The following is an 18,595-nucleotide window of genomic DNA, read 5'->3' as shown; positions in this document are numbered from 1 at the left end:
ATGCAGCACTAACAACCTAGCCCAAAGAACATTTGCTGTAATTAAATTTACATGCATCTGATCATCAGCTGCTTAAGTGTTGGTGCATTTTAATGTTTTTTTTAAACATTACAGTACAGGCAGTCCTCGACTTATGTTTTGAGTTACAACGTTTTGCACTTACAACATTTATAAATTGACACCTGGTTTCAACTTCGACGTCAGTTTCGACTTTACAACACTTGAGCCGACATGACGCATACCAGCAAACAAGTTCGCTGTGTTGCCCAACTCCCTGGAGAACATCTGTCCAAACTTCCTTGGACACTTTGAGAAAGCAGACAAGACTCCAGAAAAACCTTCAGCCAAGGCTCCTAAGAAGACTCCAGCCAAGAACCCTTCAAAATGTCCAGCAAAGTCACCTCAAAGAAGTCCGTCCAAATCAATATGATTATTTACAATATAAATACATTAATGTAGCTATATTAATAATCTATAATTGACTGAATACAAAATTCTGGGTTATTTTTGGTGAAAATAGGGTATTGGGCTTTGGTTCAAGAACCAATCTCTCATTTATAACATTGTTTCCTATGGGAAAATTGGTTCCGAGTTGCAACATTTTGACTTAAGATATGGTTTTTAAGAATTAGTTGTGTCGTAAGTCCGAGGACTGCCTGTACTAAGTTCATGTTGTGGGACTTTACAATTTCCATGAAACTGGACTTCTAATCCCACTGTATTCATCCGTTCTGAATAATTCTCATACAAGTAAAATTTTAATGTTATTTCTGACTTAAAAATCACAAGCTTTCCTGAAACAAATGGTAAGAAAATACAGCTCTTCAACCATCCTTCAGAGGAAATTTTATTAAGTTTTGGCTTTGAAATGCATTTTTTGCAGCAGATTCAGCTGACCGTCTTGCAATGTAAAGTACACTTTTTGGAATGTCCAAAAGGCAATATGCAAACTTGAAGCATATGACTAAGCCTCTTGCTCTTACTTCTGCTTTGGAACACAAACACCATTTGCTCCGATGAATAGCTGGCTTTTCCTTCAAACATTCAGACACAAGCAGCTTTCCTCTGGGATTTGTGACTAATCTTTACATTGAGTCATACCACAGCAACCCTGCATAAAGCAGCTGAAAGCTAGTCAGCTAGATGGCCCAAAAAGTAGGATAGAGCTGACTATTTACCAGGTGGATCTATTCCCAATATCATTAAAAACATGCAACTAAAAGTTTCAGACAAAACTTAAATGAAAGAAGCAAAGTTCCAACAAGAGAGTGCAGATACTCCCCAAAACTGAGAACCCAACCATCAAGTTTTTTAAAGCCCCTTCTGAAAAAAATATTTAAAATAAAAAAATCTACTTGTGTGGAGAAGTATAAAAATTGAAGAGCTGAAGTATAGGGATACCATGCTACAAAAGGATACTCAGCACACCTAGATCTCTGAAGGGAAGCTGTCCTACTTTCAGTTCTTTTAAGAAGCGATTGTGACCGTCACACAGAACCCTGGAAGGTATTATTTCTGCAGTGCTACAAAATGTATGACACTACAAAATATACAGCACTAAGGGCTGTACACATGTGCCTGCCCACTGGCTGGAGTGTGATAAAATGCCTGAAAGGCATGGGAGCTATTAGTAATAGCTGATCAAGACTGGAGACCACTGCAGGAGCTACAGGGGCTGCTCTATCAGTCTCTAGTCTGGGGCTACCTCTTAATTGTGAACTTTAAAGAGCTTCTGGCACTCTTAAGCATTAGCAGCCCTTTCAGGTTGTTAGTGCAACTATCTGCAAGCCATTCTGTGACAATAAGGGCCAACTGTGGTCAGCTCCTACCACTGCTACAGCCCCACTGATTGTCCATTGCGCCATAATAGGGCCAGGACAGCCTGCATGCTAACCCAGGGACCCAAGCGCCCACCCAGTCAGCCTCCACTCTGTAACCCTTTAAATTTAGACCTATTGGCAAGAGCTTTGTTTGTATATATATCTCTTGGGACAAGGACATTTCCATCTGTTTAATACGTAGCCAAATATCCTGTCCAGAATGTCAAGCGTATCAGCATTCCCACACTGAAAAACAGCAGTGGGGGTACTTTAACTAATGCTTGTTGAATGAGCTTTAAAGCGCCCTTGCCACCATTTTTCAGTGTGGGGATGCTAATTCACATGACACTGGAGTCTGCTGGAGTGTGGTAATTACCACAGTTCAGCAAACTCGATTAATCAAGCCTGCTCCAGTGCACTGCAATTACACCTTTACTGTACAGTAGAAGACATCTAAAAGGGTACTGGGGTATAGGTTGCAGTTGTAATGGTCTAAGGACATAGGCAGACATAGGCGACACGTAGGGAGAGGATGGGGGGGGCATGTGCCCCCCATGAGATTGGCCCTTGCCAGCTGGGAAGTGGGGGGCAAAGTCCGGTGGCCCCTCCCCTGCAAGACTGTGGGGCTGCCAAGAGAAGCACCAGTGGCACTTCTGAGTTTGACTCTGGCAATTGGCTACTGGGGGATTCCCCCCAGTTGGCGATTGTCTGCTGGTATCCCCCCAGGATCAGGAGGCACCAGTTGCCCATGTAGGCAGACAAGGTTCTTTGGGTAAAGCTGACATCTTTTATTAGACCAACTCTTAGTTGGAAAAATTCTTCATTGCAAGCTTTTGGGTACAAATGCCCTTTGTCAGGCTGAAGAAGCATCTGCAATTGAACTGCAGTGAACTGCAGCTGCTTCTTCAGCCTGACGACGGGTATTTGTACCCGAAAGCTTGCAATGAAGAATTTTTCCAACTATTTGGGTTTGTCTAATAAAATATTTCAGATTTACGCAAAGAACCTTGTTTGTTTAAAAGGGTATGGAAAATTGTACGTACTGTAAATCACACGTGGTTCTCATATTTTTCTTATTAAAAAAAAAAATCACTAGCCAAGTTAAAAAAAAGTATTACCACTTGCATGTTGGCAAGTCTCAGTTTGAGAAATAGACTACTTCCTTCAGATCACTCATGATCAAAGTGGGCAGTTGGTGGAATTTTCAGCCCCTTCAGGGAATGCAGGCTCCATCAATCTCCCTCTCCCCAAGTTTTTCACCTTCCATTGACCTAGTTAGCCTAGGAGCAAAGCTGAACAAATGAGTGCCAGTGGTATGACTAGCAACATTTGCACTAAAAATCAATTTGATGAATCAACAGGATGTGGTGGATTTTTAGAGCTCTGCATGCCAGAGTAAGAAAACAAAACTCCATCTGACTGCAAGTCATGAACAGACTCAAGTCATTTTAGCTACTGAATAGCAGCAATTCCTCTTAAATGGGCGTGGGACAGGACCAAGTGGATTAAAGCTCTCTTCCCCCACCCACAAGTTTTTCAAGGTGCAAGAAACCTGACATGCATTACAACTCAAGTATTTTTCTTGGTTGTGTGCAGATATACTGACACCCCCAAATTCCTGAATGCTGCTCACATAAACCAAAACTACACGCACTACGCAGGCATATTAATTTAAATAAGTTACTTTTCTTTTTAGTAAAGTTCACTATTATCTCAGTCCTAATAGTAGGCGAACTCTCATGGATTTTTTTCTTAAACAATGATAAAGGCCTGTGACATTTATTATCCATACTTTTATAGTACACATCTGTTGCTGAAGTTTATTTTGTACTGAGACTCCCAATTTCTAAATCAAGTAAATTGTGATGAGGCAGACTATTATTAAGATGAGGAATCAGCAGCAGGAATGTATTAACTTTGGCAAGAGAGATACTATCTTTATTGTACCATTGGGAGAGGGGGAAAAAAAATCACACATCTAAAAACACTGTACTTAAAATAATCATATTCATGCAGTGGCAGTCTGGTTGGTAGCACATACAGCACTGCTGTTGTGGGCAGAAAGCCCAACAGGGAGAACTGCACCCTGGCTACTACTGGTATGGCATTTTCTCTCATCTTATTGCAACTTTTCCTTCAGTATTGACACTCTTTTTACCACATTCCCATCAAGTGATCCAGAAAACTAGTAAAAAAAATTATTTAGACTAACAATAGGGCAAGACTCAGCCTATTTTCTCATTTTTGTGCTAGGGTTTAACATCATTTTGCAAATGAATAGGTTTTAAATGGACTTATTTAAAACCAGCACAAATTGGTAATTTTTGGTGAGCATAGTGTTTGCTTGATGTCATGCAAAACAAAATAATATAATTTCTCCTTTTCAGGTTATTTATAAATGATTTACAATAAAATACTGTCAAATGCACTAAGTGCACAAGCACTTGGTGCATTTTTCTACCACCATCTCTTTCTTACCTTTTGTATGGGCAAATTTTCCAGAGATAGGCATTAAATTAACAGCATCCCTTTTGTTTGACTTCTAGTAATAATATATGATGTGAAGGCATTAATGTTCAATACAAGTAGCTTGTTGTACAACTACTATTAGTGGGCATTACATGCAAGACCTTAGGTTTACACAGCTTTGCTTTAGAAAGCAACTCTAAGTATGAGTCTTCATATTTCAGCTTCAGCAAAAGTCAAGTGCTCTAAATACGAGCTTATAGGAGAGATGTTCACTACTCATTTGGGATTTGCTTGTGCCATGTTTTTTATGTAATAAGCCGTACAAAAAACAAAGGTCAACATATTGGATAGAATTAAAACAAATTAAATCAAGTTCACTCGTTATGCAACAAAGTCAATAATTCATATTAAAAGATGTATAATCCAGGTGCTTTTGCAGACTTTCAAAAAATATGTTTTCTAAAAAAGAAAGGGCATACAAAATGCACAATATGGTACTAGCACTAGTTTTATAGTGACTACTTCTTGTAATATAGCTAATTTAAATATGGTTTCAACTACCAATTTTAGTGCACACATGCAGCAGAGGCACACATGGGAAAAGTTAACTACAAAATATTATTTTCCTTATAGACCTGTTCAATTTCAATTCTAACATTATATCTAGCTATCTATAGATTGATATTAAACATATACATGAAAATAAACCCTAGATTTACACTTTGTTTGCCAACTTTAAAATTAGAAGCAAGTTAAGGTTTAAATCCTAATTCTACAAAAGTTGCATGTATGAAGGGAAATGTTGACATATAACTGTTACAGGATGGACACCAGCCCAAAAATATTTTTAACTACCTTGAGCCAGATCAGACCTGAAGATAAACCAGGGGTGGACAAATATTTCAGGAGGAGGGCCGCTTACTGAGTTTTGGCAAGCCATCGAGGGCTGCATGACAGGCAGCAAGGGGCAGATAAATATTAATTTTCTAAATTTTTTAGGGGCCCTGCGGGCCGCATAGAATGGCCTGCATCTGGTCCGCAGGCCGCATCCGGTCCGCAGGCCGCATTTTGCCCACCGCTGAGATGAACTTTGCATTAAAGTGAAAGCTTCTTTTGTGTGTGTGTGTGGGGGGGGGGAAGGGGGGGGTGAATGAAGGCACAGAGTCAGATAGCCAAGAACTGTCCATAAATGCTGTATGATAACATGTCAATATTACTTGCACTTCATGAATGAATTCTTCTCCAACTTCACTTAGTGCAGGGGTGGGTAAAATGGCTGATCTGGCTGGCAGCTCCATTTCCCAGCTGCCCCTACCCGCGTGGCTTGGGCCAGCCTAACTGGACAGCTCAGGCTGGGGTTGCCATGGAGACCATCTGCAGTCAGGCTGGCAGCACATGTGGCAGAGCAGGGCAGGGGGCTGCTCTGCAGCCGCTGGGAACTTGCAATGGGGGCAGCTTGCTCCGGAGCCAGGGCAGAGCCGCGATCTATAACCTGCATGCTCTGGGCAGGGGCACGCAAGCAGGGGATGGCGGCTCTGCCCTGGCTCCTTGCAGCAGTGACAGCCTGGTTTGGAACTGGGGCAGAGCTGTGATCCCCTGCTTGCGTGCTCCTGCCTGGAGCATGCAGGCCACAGATTGCGCCTCTGTCCTGGCTCCAGAGCAAGCTGCCCCCATCACAAGTTCTCAGAGGCTCTAGAGCAGTCCCCTGCTGCTTGCACTGCCAGCACAGCTGTGGCTGGTCTCCATGGAGCCCCAGCCTGAGCTTTCCCATGCAGGTGCAGCTGGGGTTTTCTTGGAGACTGGCTAAGTCATGTGGGCAGGGGCGGCTGGGAAAGAGCCCACGGCCAACTGGATTTGGCCTGTAGGCCAGACTTTGCCCATGTCTGACTCACTGCATCTATCCCATACAAACTCATCTTTTAAGATTCACAGGCAAAATAAATTTCTATGTAATAGGTAAAAGTAACTTTTTAAAGCTTGAGAAGTTGGATCTGAAACAAATTTATAATAAAGATACAAAATAAATTCTCTACTACCAATAAAATACACTGCACATCTCAGTGGCACTACCAAAGATATATTAAGCACTTCCACCAATAGTGTGTTAAACTTCATAGTATTTCAATCAAATCTTGCACGCAGACTCCCATCATTTATAGGCTAAGTCTGCCCCAAAACATCTAATCCCCCCCCCATTCATTTTGATGCACACACATTTCTCACAAATGATAAACTAAAATTTATTAGAGCAAGTCATTTGTTGATAAGCTATTTTGTTATTCAGAGTGAATTTTAGAACCAGAACAATTAATATCATTACTAATATCTAAAGCAGTGGGGACCAACCTCTTTGGCAGGTGTGCCATATATTAGACCCACACCCTCCCCACTCCAATCCCCTTCCCCAGGCCAATTTGCTGTTCTGCTTCCTGCCTTCTTCCCCTGTGTTCTCTGCCCAATTTGCTGCTTCACTTTCTGTTTCCTGCCACATGCCCCATCTGCAGATGTGCTGCCTGCCCCTATTTGGCAAGTGCCACACACTGAGTTTGCTTATGCCACTTGCAGCACTAGTGACACAGGGTCACCACCCCAATCTAGAGAATACCAGAGTTATGTACTGAGGTTGCAGAAAAATGAAGCCATTCATAATGTAATGGGTCTTCGTAAAATTTAGGCAGAAATACACCAGAACTCAAAACTATATCTATTTAAATTGTACTATTTTAAACTTCCAAATTATCTCCATCTAAATGCACTCTCTCTAAAGCAGGGGCAGGCAAATTATTTCAGGTGGAGGGCCACTTACTGAGTTTTGGCAAGCCATCGAGGGCTGCATGACAGGCAGCCACGGGCAGATAAATATTAATTTTCTAAATTTTTTAGAGGCCCCGCAGGCCGGATAGAATGGCCTGGCAGGCCGCAGACCACATTTTGCCCACCCCTGCTCTAAAGGGTGTAGTAAAATCAATTTAAATTTAAAATAGTAAGCATCAATGTTCATATTATTGTGATTATAATATCTTCATACAGGATTCCTTCAGGGTTCAAGTGTTTGCTCTCCTAAATATGACCTACCATTCTGTAATCTTTGACCTTCACATTATGGACTCCAGAGCTTTGCAACATCAGAAAAAAACTCAAACGTTAATGTGGGAAGTTTTGGGAAGTGTATGAAGACCTTCTGAAGTCTGTTTGATAATGGGTAGGGACCTAGTTAAATTGCAGTTTCATGGAAACTGAAATCCAGGGTTGCCTGTGAAATCCATGGGGAAAAAAACCCACAGTTAATAAAAACAAGGTATACAGGAAGGGAAGGCACTAACTGACAGGGCAGCAGACAAGGTGGCATCTGCCCCCTTGTCCACCTTGTCCCCCCCCCCCAGGCCCGCCCTGTCAATCAGCGCCAAGGGGTGGGGCTGCTGTGGAATGTCTGTGAAATGGGCTCTTTGTGCCAGGACAAAGCTGCAAAAATGGCTTCTGTCTTACTGCAAGTTAAGTAGGTCCTTAATAATGGGTACTTTGTGTGCATCCAATACAAACTCCATGTCAGAAAGGGAATGTAGTTGCTTTTCCTTTCTTTTTACCTCCATGTTGGACTGAAATTCCAGTAGCACATGGTTAAAAAGGGAAGCAGTTAAAACTTTGGTGACTGCGTATATTCAAAAACACATCCTTGAACAAAGCCAGCTAGCTACTGCCTGGGGCAAATGAGTTCTTCAAGCCTGTAAGTAGGCAGTGAATCACAGGATGAGGTTGATCTAAGGGTCACCAAAGAAAGTGTCTCAGCTACTGTCTAAAAAAAAAAAAAAAGAGAGGAGACTTAGACAGAGGAGCAAAAATTACATGATGTGAAGGAAAACTCCAGAGTTGCAGAAAGGGAAAAATCATGACTTCTCAGAGGACTCTGGCCTAAGCTGACCTAAATACTAAAGACTACTCAGGAAAGAACATACACACCTGTGAAGTGAAGAAAGGCTTTGCTTTTAGAATCCTTACAAAATCTGTCTCTTTGAACTACCACGTGTCCCCTAAGAGTCCCACCCACAAGAATGGTGTTTTGGGAAAGAATTTCTTTAAGCTACAATGGGTCTCAAAACAGGTGACCTGGAGGTCCTGTTTCCACAAAGGGTCAGTTAGTCGGTGCCCAGGAAGGCCAAAGAATTAAAATATAGTTTGCTCACACCAAAAAATAGTTACGGCCTTAGTTCGTTAAGACTCAAACACAGCCATCTCAGTAGTATCCAGCTGAGGGAGCTGTAGCTGAGTCTACAAACACATGCAACAAGTATATTTTACTTGTTTTGCTACATCATAGAAGATTGATTCACAGATGCTAGGGTCGGGAGGGACTTCAACAGATCATCGAGTCTGACCCCTGTCTGGGCAGGAAAGAGTGCTGGGGTCAGATGACCCCAGCCAGATGCCTATCCAGCCTTCTCTTAAAGACCCCCCCCCCCCCCAAGGTAGGGGAGAGCACCACCTCCCTTGGAAGGCAATTCCAAATTCTGGCCACGCTTACCATGAAGAAGTTCTCCTGATGTCTAGCCTAAATCTGTTCTCTGTCAGTTTGTGACCATTGTTCCTTGTTACCCCAAGAGGTGCCCTGGTGAACAGAGCATCTCCGATTCCTTGTTGCGCCCCCCTAATGAATTTGTAGGCAGCCACAAGATCACCTCTCGGCCTTCTCTTGTGGAAGGTTCCTTAGTCATGCATTGATGGAATAAGTAATTTATTCAGATTAGAAGTGTAAGTGTAATCTTTGCCTGATATTTCTCGCCCCGCCCAATTATTTTCAATTGATATTAAATATCAAGTGTTTTGGTCAGTAGCTACAGCAGTTTATGAGTAGTCCTTTCCATCATAGCATGAATTCATAAATTAGACTGGCATGTTAAAAATAATTCACAATGGCAGAATGCTAATTAGTAATATAACGAAAACCTTTATGTTTCATAAGGGATACTCAACATTTCACAAATGGATAAAGTGGATGGAACAAGGCTTTATCGTGAAGAAAGTGGTTATTCCAGTTGAGTTCCCTAGTAGTAAACGATGTGGTAAACTTGTCAATTTACGAAAAAATTGGTGTAGACACATAAAACTATTACAAGAAAGTAGCTCTATTTCTACTCCTGAACACAGCATTCTTGGTACCACCAGGATTTTCACGTAGGAAGGTGTCGAGTCAATCCACTACTCCAACCCCAAATGGTTCATAACATAATATTTTCAACTATATACATACTGGGTCCATCCTGATGGTCTGAAAAGGAAAGACAAAAGAGCAAACTTTGATGTCTAACAAAATGAATAAAAGTTTCAAGAATTTTTGGGGAAGCAGTAGCAATTAGTACTGCTATCCCTGCTCGCTGCCAAACTCCAAGCCACATAAGACTGGGTCAGGGCCATGCCATATCCCTACTTTCTGCACAGCCAGATCAGGTCCTGCTGAGCCCACCCCACACGCTGGATCTGGCCCACCAACTGGATCTAACCCGTGGACAGACCAGATCCAACCCACAGTACAAAAAGTTTGAGTATTGCTGGCGTAGAGCTAGAGGTTCTATTTATTTAATATAAAAACCTAATCTCTTTATGTCCAGTCCTTATATTAGCACTAGGAACTCAATTTTCCATTATATTGGAAATGATAAAAAGCAAAACAAAACAATTACATTTTTGTATTGTTTAATTGTTTAGAAATTGTAGTGACCTAGATGTACAACCATCCTTCAAAAGAGGGCCTTAAAAGCAGGTAAATGGCTAAGCGTTAAATCAATAGCTCTAGTCCAAAGGGCTGTTTCATCTAATCCTTCAGTCCCCATGGAAATCTCAAGAGTGCTTCAACTCTCTACAGTGTTTAATTCATATAAGGAAGACCTGCCCGAAAAAAACGATTAAATCAACTGCATTTGACGCACATTTCATGACCAGGCTCTTCTCTCTCTCTCAAACTTTTAAACTCCCAGCATGACAGGGTCTATCAAAGTGACACCTGTATTTAGTTGTACACATTATATTGTAGATGGTTTACTACATTGAAAAACGGGGCCTTTTTAAGGATGTTCTTACTGTGCAAGCTCGTTTTAGTCACAATATACACATTCATAGGAGGCAAGGAGTTTGGAAGCTGCAGGATCATAATGTTCACAGGAAGGAGGAAGCAAAGTCTAGTAGCTCCAAGTCAACTACAACTACCTTCTGCTTTCCTGCTAAACTGTCAGCCCTACAGTGCCTCAACATTTTACAAAGTTAGAGGACTCTGAGAAAAAGTAAAGAAGTGACTTTAAGGACAAATATACTCAGATATAACATTAATTACACTAACACTGAGTCCCCAAAAGACCTCAGACTGCACTGTACAAACACTGTGAATTTTTCAGATGAGGGAGGCTTTCACAATCTTAAAAAGAGAAAACAAAGCTGAGAAAGAAAGGCACAGAGGTGAAGGTTACAGCAACTTGCTGTGCCAGGATCAGAATACAAATTTCCTGACTCAGTATACTATTTAAGAGCATAATTCATAGCCACACTTAAAACTTCACTATAGGCTCAACCAAAGCCAACAAGGCTTTCCATTATGCTTGTCCACTTCTTCTGAAGCATAAATCTGGTGACTTTTCAATATACAACCTTCCATTATAACTGTTCAGCTGGAACTGTCTCAGAGTATGTATGTTGCCTTATGCTTTCACCATGAAAAAGTCAGGCATAAAACATCAAAAAGTCACTGAGTATAGAATGAGAGTGCAGCAAGTTTCCAACAGATAGAGGCACTTAAGGGCACGTGTGTGTGTGTATATTTGGAAATCTCAAAAAGATCAAATATTATGAGTCAAGCCATCCCAAATAGTGACTGGCACCAAAAGAATGATTTTTAAAGACCTAATATTTTTCCCCCCCAACTTTTACTATCCACTTTTGCCATCAATGCATGTGCAATAGTTTCAGGTGGGAGAGAGACAAGGTTCTTTGGGTGAATTTGATATCTTTTATTAGACCAACTTAAATAGTTGGAAAACAGGTAGAGACAGACCTTTTAGGGCACAGAAATAAATGTGTTCCCTTTCCTGGCTGCATAAATGATTCCTCTTAGTCTCTTCTTACCAAGGAGTAGGGTACTACCTTCATATATCCTGACTCTTCCCTCCCACTTTGATCTTTCCCTTACATTCTCCCTGGAAAAATGCCTATAAAATACAGCTGAAAATAAGAATGATTACCATCCAAACCCCCCCACAAACAAACCAACCTTTGTGCCAATTTCCCAATTATTTTTCAGTAAATATTTGTGAAGGTTGCAAACAGCTTTACATGTACTAACGTCTTTACAACATATTGTTAGAGTCTGGAAACACCCTAATGCAAGAAAAGCTTTTTACACTGAAAATACTTCAACTGCAATTTTAAATAATCCTAATTTCCTTGAAAAAATTTAAATCAATATATAAAAATACAAAGCAATTACAATAATTTCCAATTTTTAAAAATATAGCATTTATATCAGCCCAAACAGTTCAAAATAGCTTATTTTTACTTTAATTCTCCTTCATCTGTGCTGTCCAAGACCTGTTCTCTAGGATTTAAGCAACATTTCTAATTTTCCCTCATCTCAATTCCCAGGCAGAGAAGCCTCAGGATAGCAGGTAGCAGGGAAGTTGTGTGACAATGTCTGAGGCTAAAGCTCTTACACAACCTCTACCTATTTGTCCAGTCCTAAACGAGAAGAGGAGCAAAGCTTCCAAACATATCAGTATGAGTGTTTTTCCTGCAGGCACCAAAATCCCATGAATCTTGATCAATTTGTTAGTGAAACTGCACCCACCTTGGCTGGTGACTAGGGATTGCTCTTCCCATCGGGTTGAAGAACTGCCATGCAATAGCTTTACTCCTTCAAACCAGTCCCTGCAAATCTTAAGTCTACCCACTGCCCTCTCCCTCATGTTGCTCCTATTTTAGGGTCTATAGACACCCTTCATATCATCTCTACTTTGTTTTAGCCATTAGAACACAAACTACCTCCAAGTCTATGAACATGGCTTTAATTTAACTGAAAACAGTGGGAAATGGCTGGATTTATGGTCAGCTTCATTTCCATATGCAGACTTTAGAGAAACAGTGACCAACTTGCTTGCTCAAGTCATATCAGCATTAGGCATTAAATAAAGGAAAATCTGCATGAAAGCTGCTTTTTTCATATACTTGCAACAAAGATAACACTAATTCTGAAAAAGTCTCACCTGTTAACACAGTAGTACCGACTCTGGGAAATGTATGGTGTGCACTGAGTTTTTAATCGTTTTCTCTCCATCTCCTTCCAACTATCTTCTGTACATTTTCTTTTTGTTCGTTTCTCTTCATGTTTTTTCTCAACATATTCTGCATAGGTCTGGATCCTATAACTTTCAGCGTACCTGCTGGTGTTTACAGCTATGGGGAAGAAGAGAATTGAACATTATATACAAAATTACCTTTAAAAAGATAGCCATCTCTCACTGGAAAGAACTTGCTTAAAAAAGGGGAATCAGTGAACAGTTTGCTGTCAATATAATCAATTCAAAAGTGCATTGTTAATGGGGAGAAAAATTTGTACCATCTTGATTCACATTTATACCCATGACAAAATATCTGTACAGTTATTTATTCCTAGTACTTCCTAAACATGGGGTTAATTTAATTGAAGAAATTTGTTAATGAGAAAGCAATTCTTCAGTTAAAACCTTCTTCCAAATTGCATGTTGGCAAGAAAACACTCTGAGTATTTTTTTCCTATAAGTTTTATTACTTAACCCTGCAGGTTTATTTTGCAATTCTGCCAGGAAAAGACTACATTTGCAAAACCTTTGCCAAAACTCAGTCTGATTACTGAAAAACAGGTTTGAGTTGTACTTTGTATTACATAAAATATCCACTGAAGAGACATTCTTAACTAGCACCCACTTGTTCACATTATATCTTTCTACTGTTAAAACTCTAATTAGCTAAAACATTGTATCCTATTTTATGGTGCAGGCATTTCTCAACACACCCAGAATTATGATCACTCTGAAAACCCACTTTCATTGCTTGCCTTCACCCAGCAACAATTTACCAACATTCCTCCAAGTCCCAGAAGCTTTTCAGCTCTCAGCCTTTAATCTGCAAGGCAAGCTCTGGCCTGAGGCCATCACTATAATGGGTGAATCAGCAAAATGAATTGGCTGTCAACTGGTGTCCTCTGCTGTTTCTAGCTTAACTGTCTGAAAGCAAGCTATATATAGAGATATATCTATATATCTACATATCTAGAGAGAGAGAGAGCGCACTTGTTTCATACACTCAACCTATGCATTTGAAATTCAGTGAAGTTTAAAATTAAAATCTTGTTATTCCTTTTCCAGTCTTTTAGAGGAACAAAGTTGTTCTATTGAAACTCTTTATCCAACTTTCTACTTTTGGTTGAAATAGGCATGTAGTTAGTTTTAACACTGACCATTTTATATTACTGTTAGCCAATATACTGAAGGCAGTAATGCCCAACATCATAGTCCAACTCGGGTCAGAATGTGGTGTAAAACAGTGGCAGAACTTTTTATTTTTGTCAAGACTGACAAGGGCATCTTCTAGAAATATTTAGCGTAACATGCAATGAATGGCCCATGAGACGCATGTAGCATATGAATAATCTAGATAAAGGAAAAGCCTTTTAAAACTTAATTAGAATACAAAGCCATATGCAGATTATGCCAGAGACCTCAGGAATAGTTGTATCAGAATCTGATTAATGAAAGTTTTTAGAATTTTTGTAGCAGCAAAAGAAACAGTAATACCACTACATACATGTGTTCATTAAGTTTCTCATGCATTACAAAGCTTCAGGATCTGTATCATTCAAAATTTTAGCTCCAAGGTTATATACCAACCATAGAATTAGTTTAATCCTTTGGATGCAATTTAAAAGTCAAAGACAGAACGTCTGTAAGAAATTAATCTAATGTCCCACACTTCCTCACACCAGTACAAAATCTGTGCAAAAGTGAGGAAGATGTCACAGATGGCTGCCAAATTAAGATTTTTCTAAAAAAATAATTGCATATAAAAGTTAACATTTCTAAATAAAAGAAAAATCCACTCCCTTTGTAGTTGTGCCTGTTTTATTGCAACCCATGCAGAAATGTTATGCAGAGAACAATATAATATGTTAGTTGTTGAATAGTTAAAATGAATATGCAGACAGTTAAGAACTTTACCACAGATTAATTTCTTATATGATCTTCAGAAGCTATAGTAAAGTAGGGAGGTTCTTTATAATAAGTTGCAACTATCAGCTGTAAAGCTTTTAAAACAGTATTCTTCACTCTGGCATAACCCCCACATACTTGCCAACAGCAGGGATGGCCAACCTGAAACATGCATGTCATAAGTGGCCTAGGAATCCTCTTTGTGGCAGACTGTGGAGGCAACAGGCAGCATAGTGACAGATTGAGCAAGGAGAATAAAGCAGAGCAGCACATTGAGCAGGGAGCACAGGGCAGGAAGCAGAAACCAAAGCAGCATTTCAAGCAGGAAGAAGAAAGCAGAGCAGCCAATCAAAATCAGAGTGGCAGTCAGGGAAGGTGTACAGCTAATTTGTGGCACTCCTACTAAAAAGTTTGGCCTCGACTGCTCTAGAGAGAACCCACTATGCACTGTCAACCCAAGAAAATCCTAGTGGATTCATTTTTACAAAGGGCTTGCTCCAATTTGCTGCGTGAAAAGACTGTTCTCTGCCCCTCATGTGTTAAATTTGCCTTACTTTACCAGTTTTAAGTTGCACAGAAAACTAGATCTGCAAGCCATAATTGCAAACATCACACTACGTTATGAAGATCATTTCTAGACCACCGCATCTCACTGTGCAGATTATTTAGCAGACTGACTACGGATGAGCGATCCAAAAGGAATGTGCACAAATACAAAGATTTTCTTTCACCAAGTCATTGCCCTTGTTCAAAACAAAATCCTGACAGACAGTGCTACTGATAATACCAAGCATAATAAATACACAAGGTTATTCTACAGCTAAACTACACAAAATGCAAAGTGTGGATAAAAATACCACTAATGATATATAGCTTATATTACAATTGCAAAAATGCATCAAAGGTTGCAAAAATCAAGCACTCAAAGTTAGGAAATGTCATAATAAAGGTTATCTGTGAAACCTTAACTTTATCCCTTATATTCGTGCTCTTGTTATTAAAGACTATCACTATTTTTAACACAGAACCCTGCCTCATTTGAACAGAGATTAATTATAAACTATTCAATATATTTCAGCTTTGCCGTTCATTGTATATACCCTTGGCTTTCCTTAAGAGCTGGCTTGAAGAGTGTGCAATGAAAACCATTCCTTTCCGTGTAGACCTTTCCACAACACACATCATTACAACATACAGTGCTCCACAAACATTAATAAAAGTAATCTACACTAGGAGCTCAAGCTGCCTTGAGCTAGTACAGAAACTTACAGCAATAATAGTTTGTTATTAACAATGTGGGCCTATTTGCAGGGAATGAGACATACTGCCAACAGTATTCACAGATATTTCACGAAATCGGAATGGAGAGAATTGGAAATTTTAGCTTTCATTTCAGGCCCTGAAAAGGAGTGTGTTCTAAATGGGCAGTTCTGTTCATTTCCCCCAAGCTTCTTTCTTTCTGCCATGACTTTCCCATGCCGTCTACATCCCCCACATGTCATCTCTTCCTCACCTCTGGTTCCTTCTCCCAGTCCCAGTCTCCTTACTCAGCAAGTCTTCCCCTCCAGGTTCACTGTCCATCTTCCAGATTCCCCTGTACGGCCAGTTCCAGTTCCCAGTCTCTCCCTGTCGACAGGGAGTTTCCTTTCTCGTGCTTCTGGCCTTTACTTGTTGCCACATGAGGCTAGATAATTTTGCCCCTCTTCCTGCTACATGTGTCAGGGTTTGGTTTTGTTTTTTTTCCACAGATGCTAGGGTTGGAAAGGACCTCAATGGATCATCAAGTTTGACGCCCTGCCCATGGCAGGAGAAAGAGCAGGGGCATGCGACTCCCAGCCAGGTGCTTGTTCAGTCTCTTCTTGAAGACCTCCAAGGTAGGGGAGAGCACCACCTCCCTTGGAAGTCCATTCCAGATTCTGGCAACCCTAACGGTGAAGAAGTTCTTTTTGATGTCCAGCCTAAATCTACTCTCTATCAGTTTGTGGCCGCTGTTCCTGGTTTTATTTTGGGTTTGTTTTTTTTAAGTCTTCCTCAGAACCAATGGGTATTGGCTGCAATCAAGGCTGGGGATTAAAATTATAGTTCTTCATGAAAGAAGAAAGCTACTATCAACAACTGTCCCATGCCATAAGCTATTTCTATCCTTAATAAAATAATGAGGAAAAATTGCTGAACATCTGGTAAGTGTGCAATTAGCAGTCGGGGTTATAAAAGAATAAATCTTGCTAATTTACCCTTTGACAAGTATAAATTCAGTGGATAAAGGAAAGGAAGCAGATATATTTGTTTTGGCCAAGCATCTGATTGCTCCTTATGAGGTCTTACTTGTAAAGTTCTAGTTTTTAGTAAGAATACCTATTATGGAATGAAAACTGGGTGAAGGATCAGAGTCTTGTCATTTTTCCTACACTATAATTTCCCTAGTGCCTAACTTGATTTTTGCTTGCAGCTTTCCCAAAAGAAGCCTGATAATATAACAGCTTATTATTCCATGACAGTCCACAAGGTTTTTGACCATCTTAATTTCACTGCTGTCAAATAAAGTTTAAGAGGCATATGCCCTGGAGCTTTCTACTGACTCAGGGAGATTGTACTGCATCAGTTTACATCTTTATATTGAGGGCTATCCTGATAACCATAATGAGTATTTAAAAACTAACTTCATAGGTCTCCTCTCCTGATCAAGAAAAAGTCTCTTTTGCCTATGGTAAGCAGAACTTTTTCAAGGCCTGCTCACTACAGTATTTTAGAATGCATGAAATGTTTGGATTGAATCTGTAAGTTTTGATTTTACTCCCTTTGCTACATCTCTCTACCATCTATATGAATTTCTATCACCTTGTAAAATAAAAGGGGAAAACAATATTTGAACAGGAGAATCCGCCCTCAAAGCCCAGCTCCTGCTACTGATAGAGGCAATGTCATTTCTCAAAAAGTCTAGTCATTTACTATCAGGGTGGATTTGATTTAAAAGGCCAGGAAGCCTTGATTTAATTGTTTTCTACAAAAAGTATATTCTTGTTGATAGGTTTCCCTTTCTACCATACCATTCCCTCACTAGGTCTCAAATCAATGGAGTATCCCTCAAGACTTCTAGAATATCCTGCTCAAAATGTTTCTCTTTTGTTTCTACTGCCGCTTCCTTCCCTCCTTGCACTTATCTCCAGACTCCTCCTCCTTGTCCAGATCTACTCCACCCCCAACAATCCTCTATTCATTTAACTTGAAACTTTGCACTTTTAGAGAGGTAAGGGCTTGACTTTGTATATAAACTTGCAGAGAGACAATAGGGCTGATGGGTAGGTAAATCAGGTCTGTTAGCTCTCATCTCCATATTCTGCTGTTAACATGGATGTTATCTCTGGAGACACAAATCCACAATTTGAGAACTGAAACTAAGCATTACAGAGATGCTTCATGGGATCTTCTAGACTGAGCACTGAGTCCCATTGGGTAGAGTGGTTTTCGTTAATCTTTACTAATCTATAGAGAAGCCTCTGGGACCCCATAAGATTAGGCCCCTTATACAGTCCATGGCCTGTTGTGACCTATTTATAAAACTTTTCTAAGAAGGTTATATGAATATATTGTCTCAAGTAGTATATAATTAGAAGTTATAATCCCTATTCCAGGATGATATCTTTGACCTTTAACATAGTTTTAATTTAAGATAGCTTTATATAGGTTGCTTTTAAAAAAATAACATCTTGACAAAAAATAAAAAAAAAATATATAATTAAACAAAAATAAATCAAATTTTTATTTAAAAAAATTGTTGATTTTTATCTACCCTGTTTACTGTCTATTAATGTTTCACTAGTACTATATTTACATTTCTAAGTCTGTATCAGCATTTCCATGGAAGACTCGCAATCAAAAAAGAAGCTGAAAACTCTCTTTAAGAGAGAGGGGGAGAGAGAGTCTGTTTTCTAGCCTCATACTAGATGGACATTGTCAGAGAATTAGTTAAAAGGTGAAGTACTCAAATGCCCACTTCCCCTCAAGGAGAAAGGAAAAGCATAGAAACTGGGTGCATCTACACATGATGCTACGTCACTGTAACGACATGCTACAGCAACACAGATC

The 18,595-nt window shown here is 39.9% G+C and overlaps 1 protein-coding gene across 2 annotated transcripts in view; it reads right to left on the bottom strand.

The window, feature by feature from the left end:
• PARN (poly(A)-specific ribonuclease) overlaps positions 1–18,595 on the bottom strand; it is a 136,932-nt gene that overhangs the window by 7,640 nt on the left and 110,697 nt on the right. The window contains exons 22-23 of one of the 2 annotated variants that reach the window (XM_014610789.3): positions 12,530–12,719; positions 9,535–9,552 (exon numbers count right to left, since the gene is read on the bottom strand). In XM_014610789.3, the coding sequence (XP_014466275.1) occupies positions 9,535–9,552; positions 12,530–12,719 (208 nt within the window). The remainder of the gene's footprint in view (positions 1–9,534; positions 9,553–12,529; positions 12,720–18,595) is intronic. The other variant, XM_006257847.4, reaches the window with a different exon arrangement.

This window comes from Alligator mississippiensis, chromosome 13 (assembly GCF_030867095.1).
Source record: "Alligator mississippiensis isolate rAllMis1 chromosome 13, rAllMis1, whole genome shotgun sequence".
Taxonomy (NCBI): Eukaryota; Metazoa; Chordata; order Crocodylia; family Alligatoridae; genus Alligator; species Alligator mississippiensis.
Note: the sequence above shows the minus strand (reverse complement) of the source record. Positions and strands in the feature narration are given on the sequence as shown.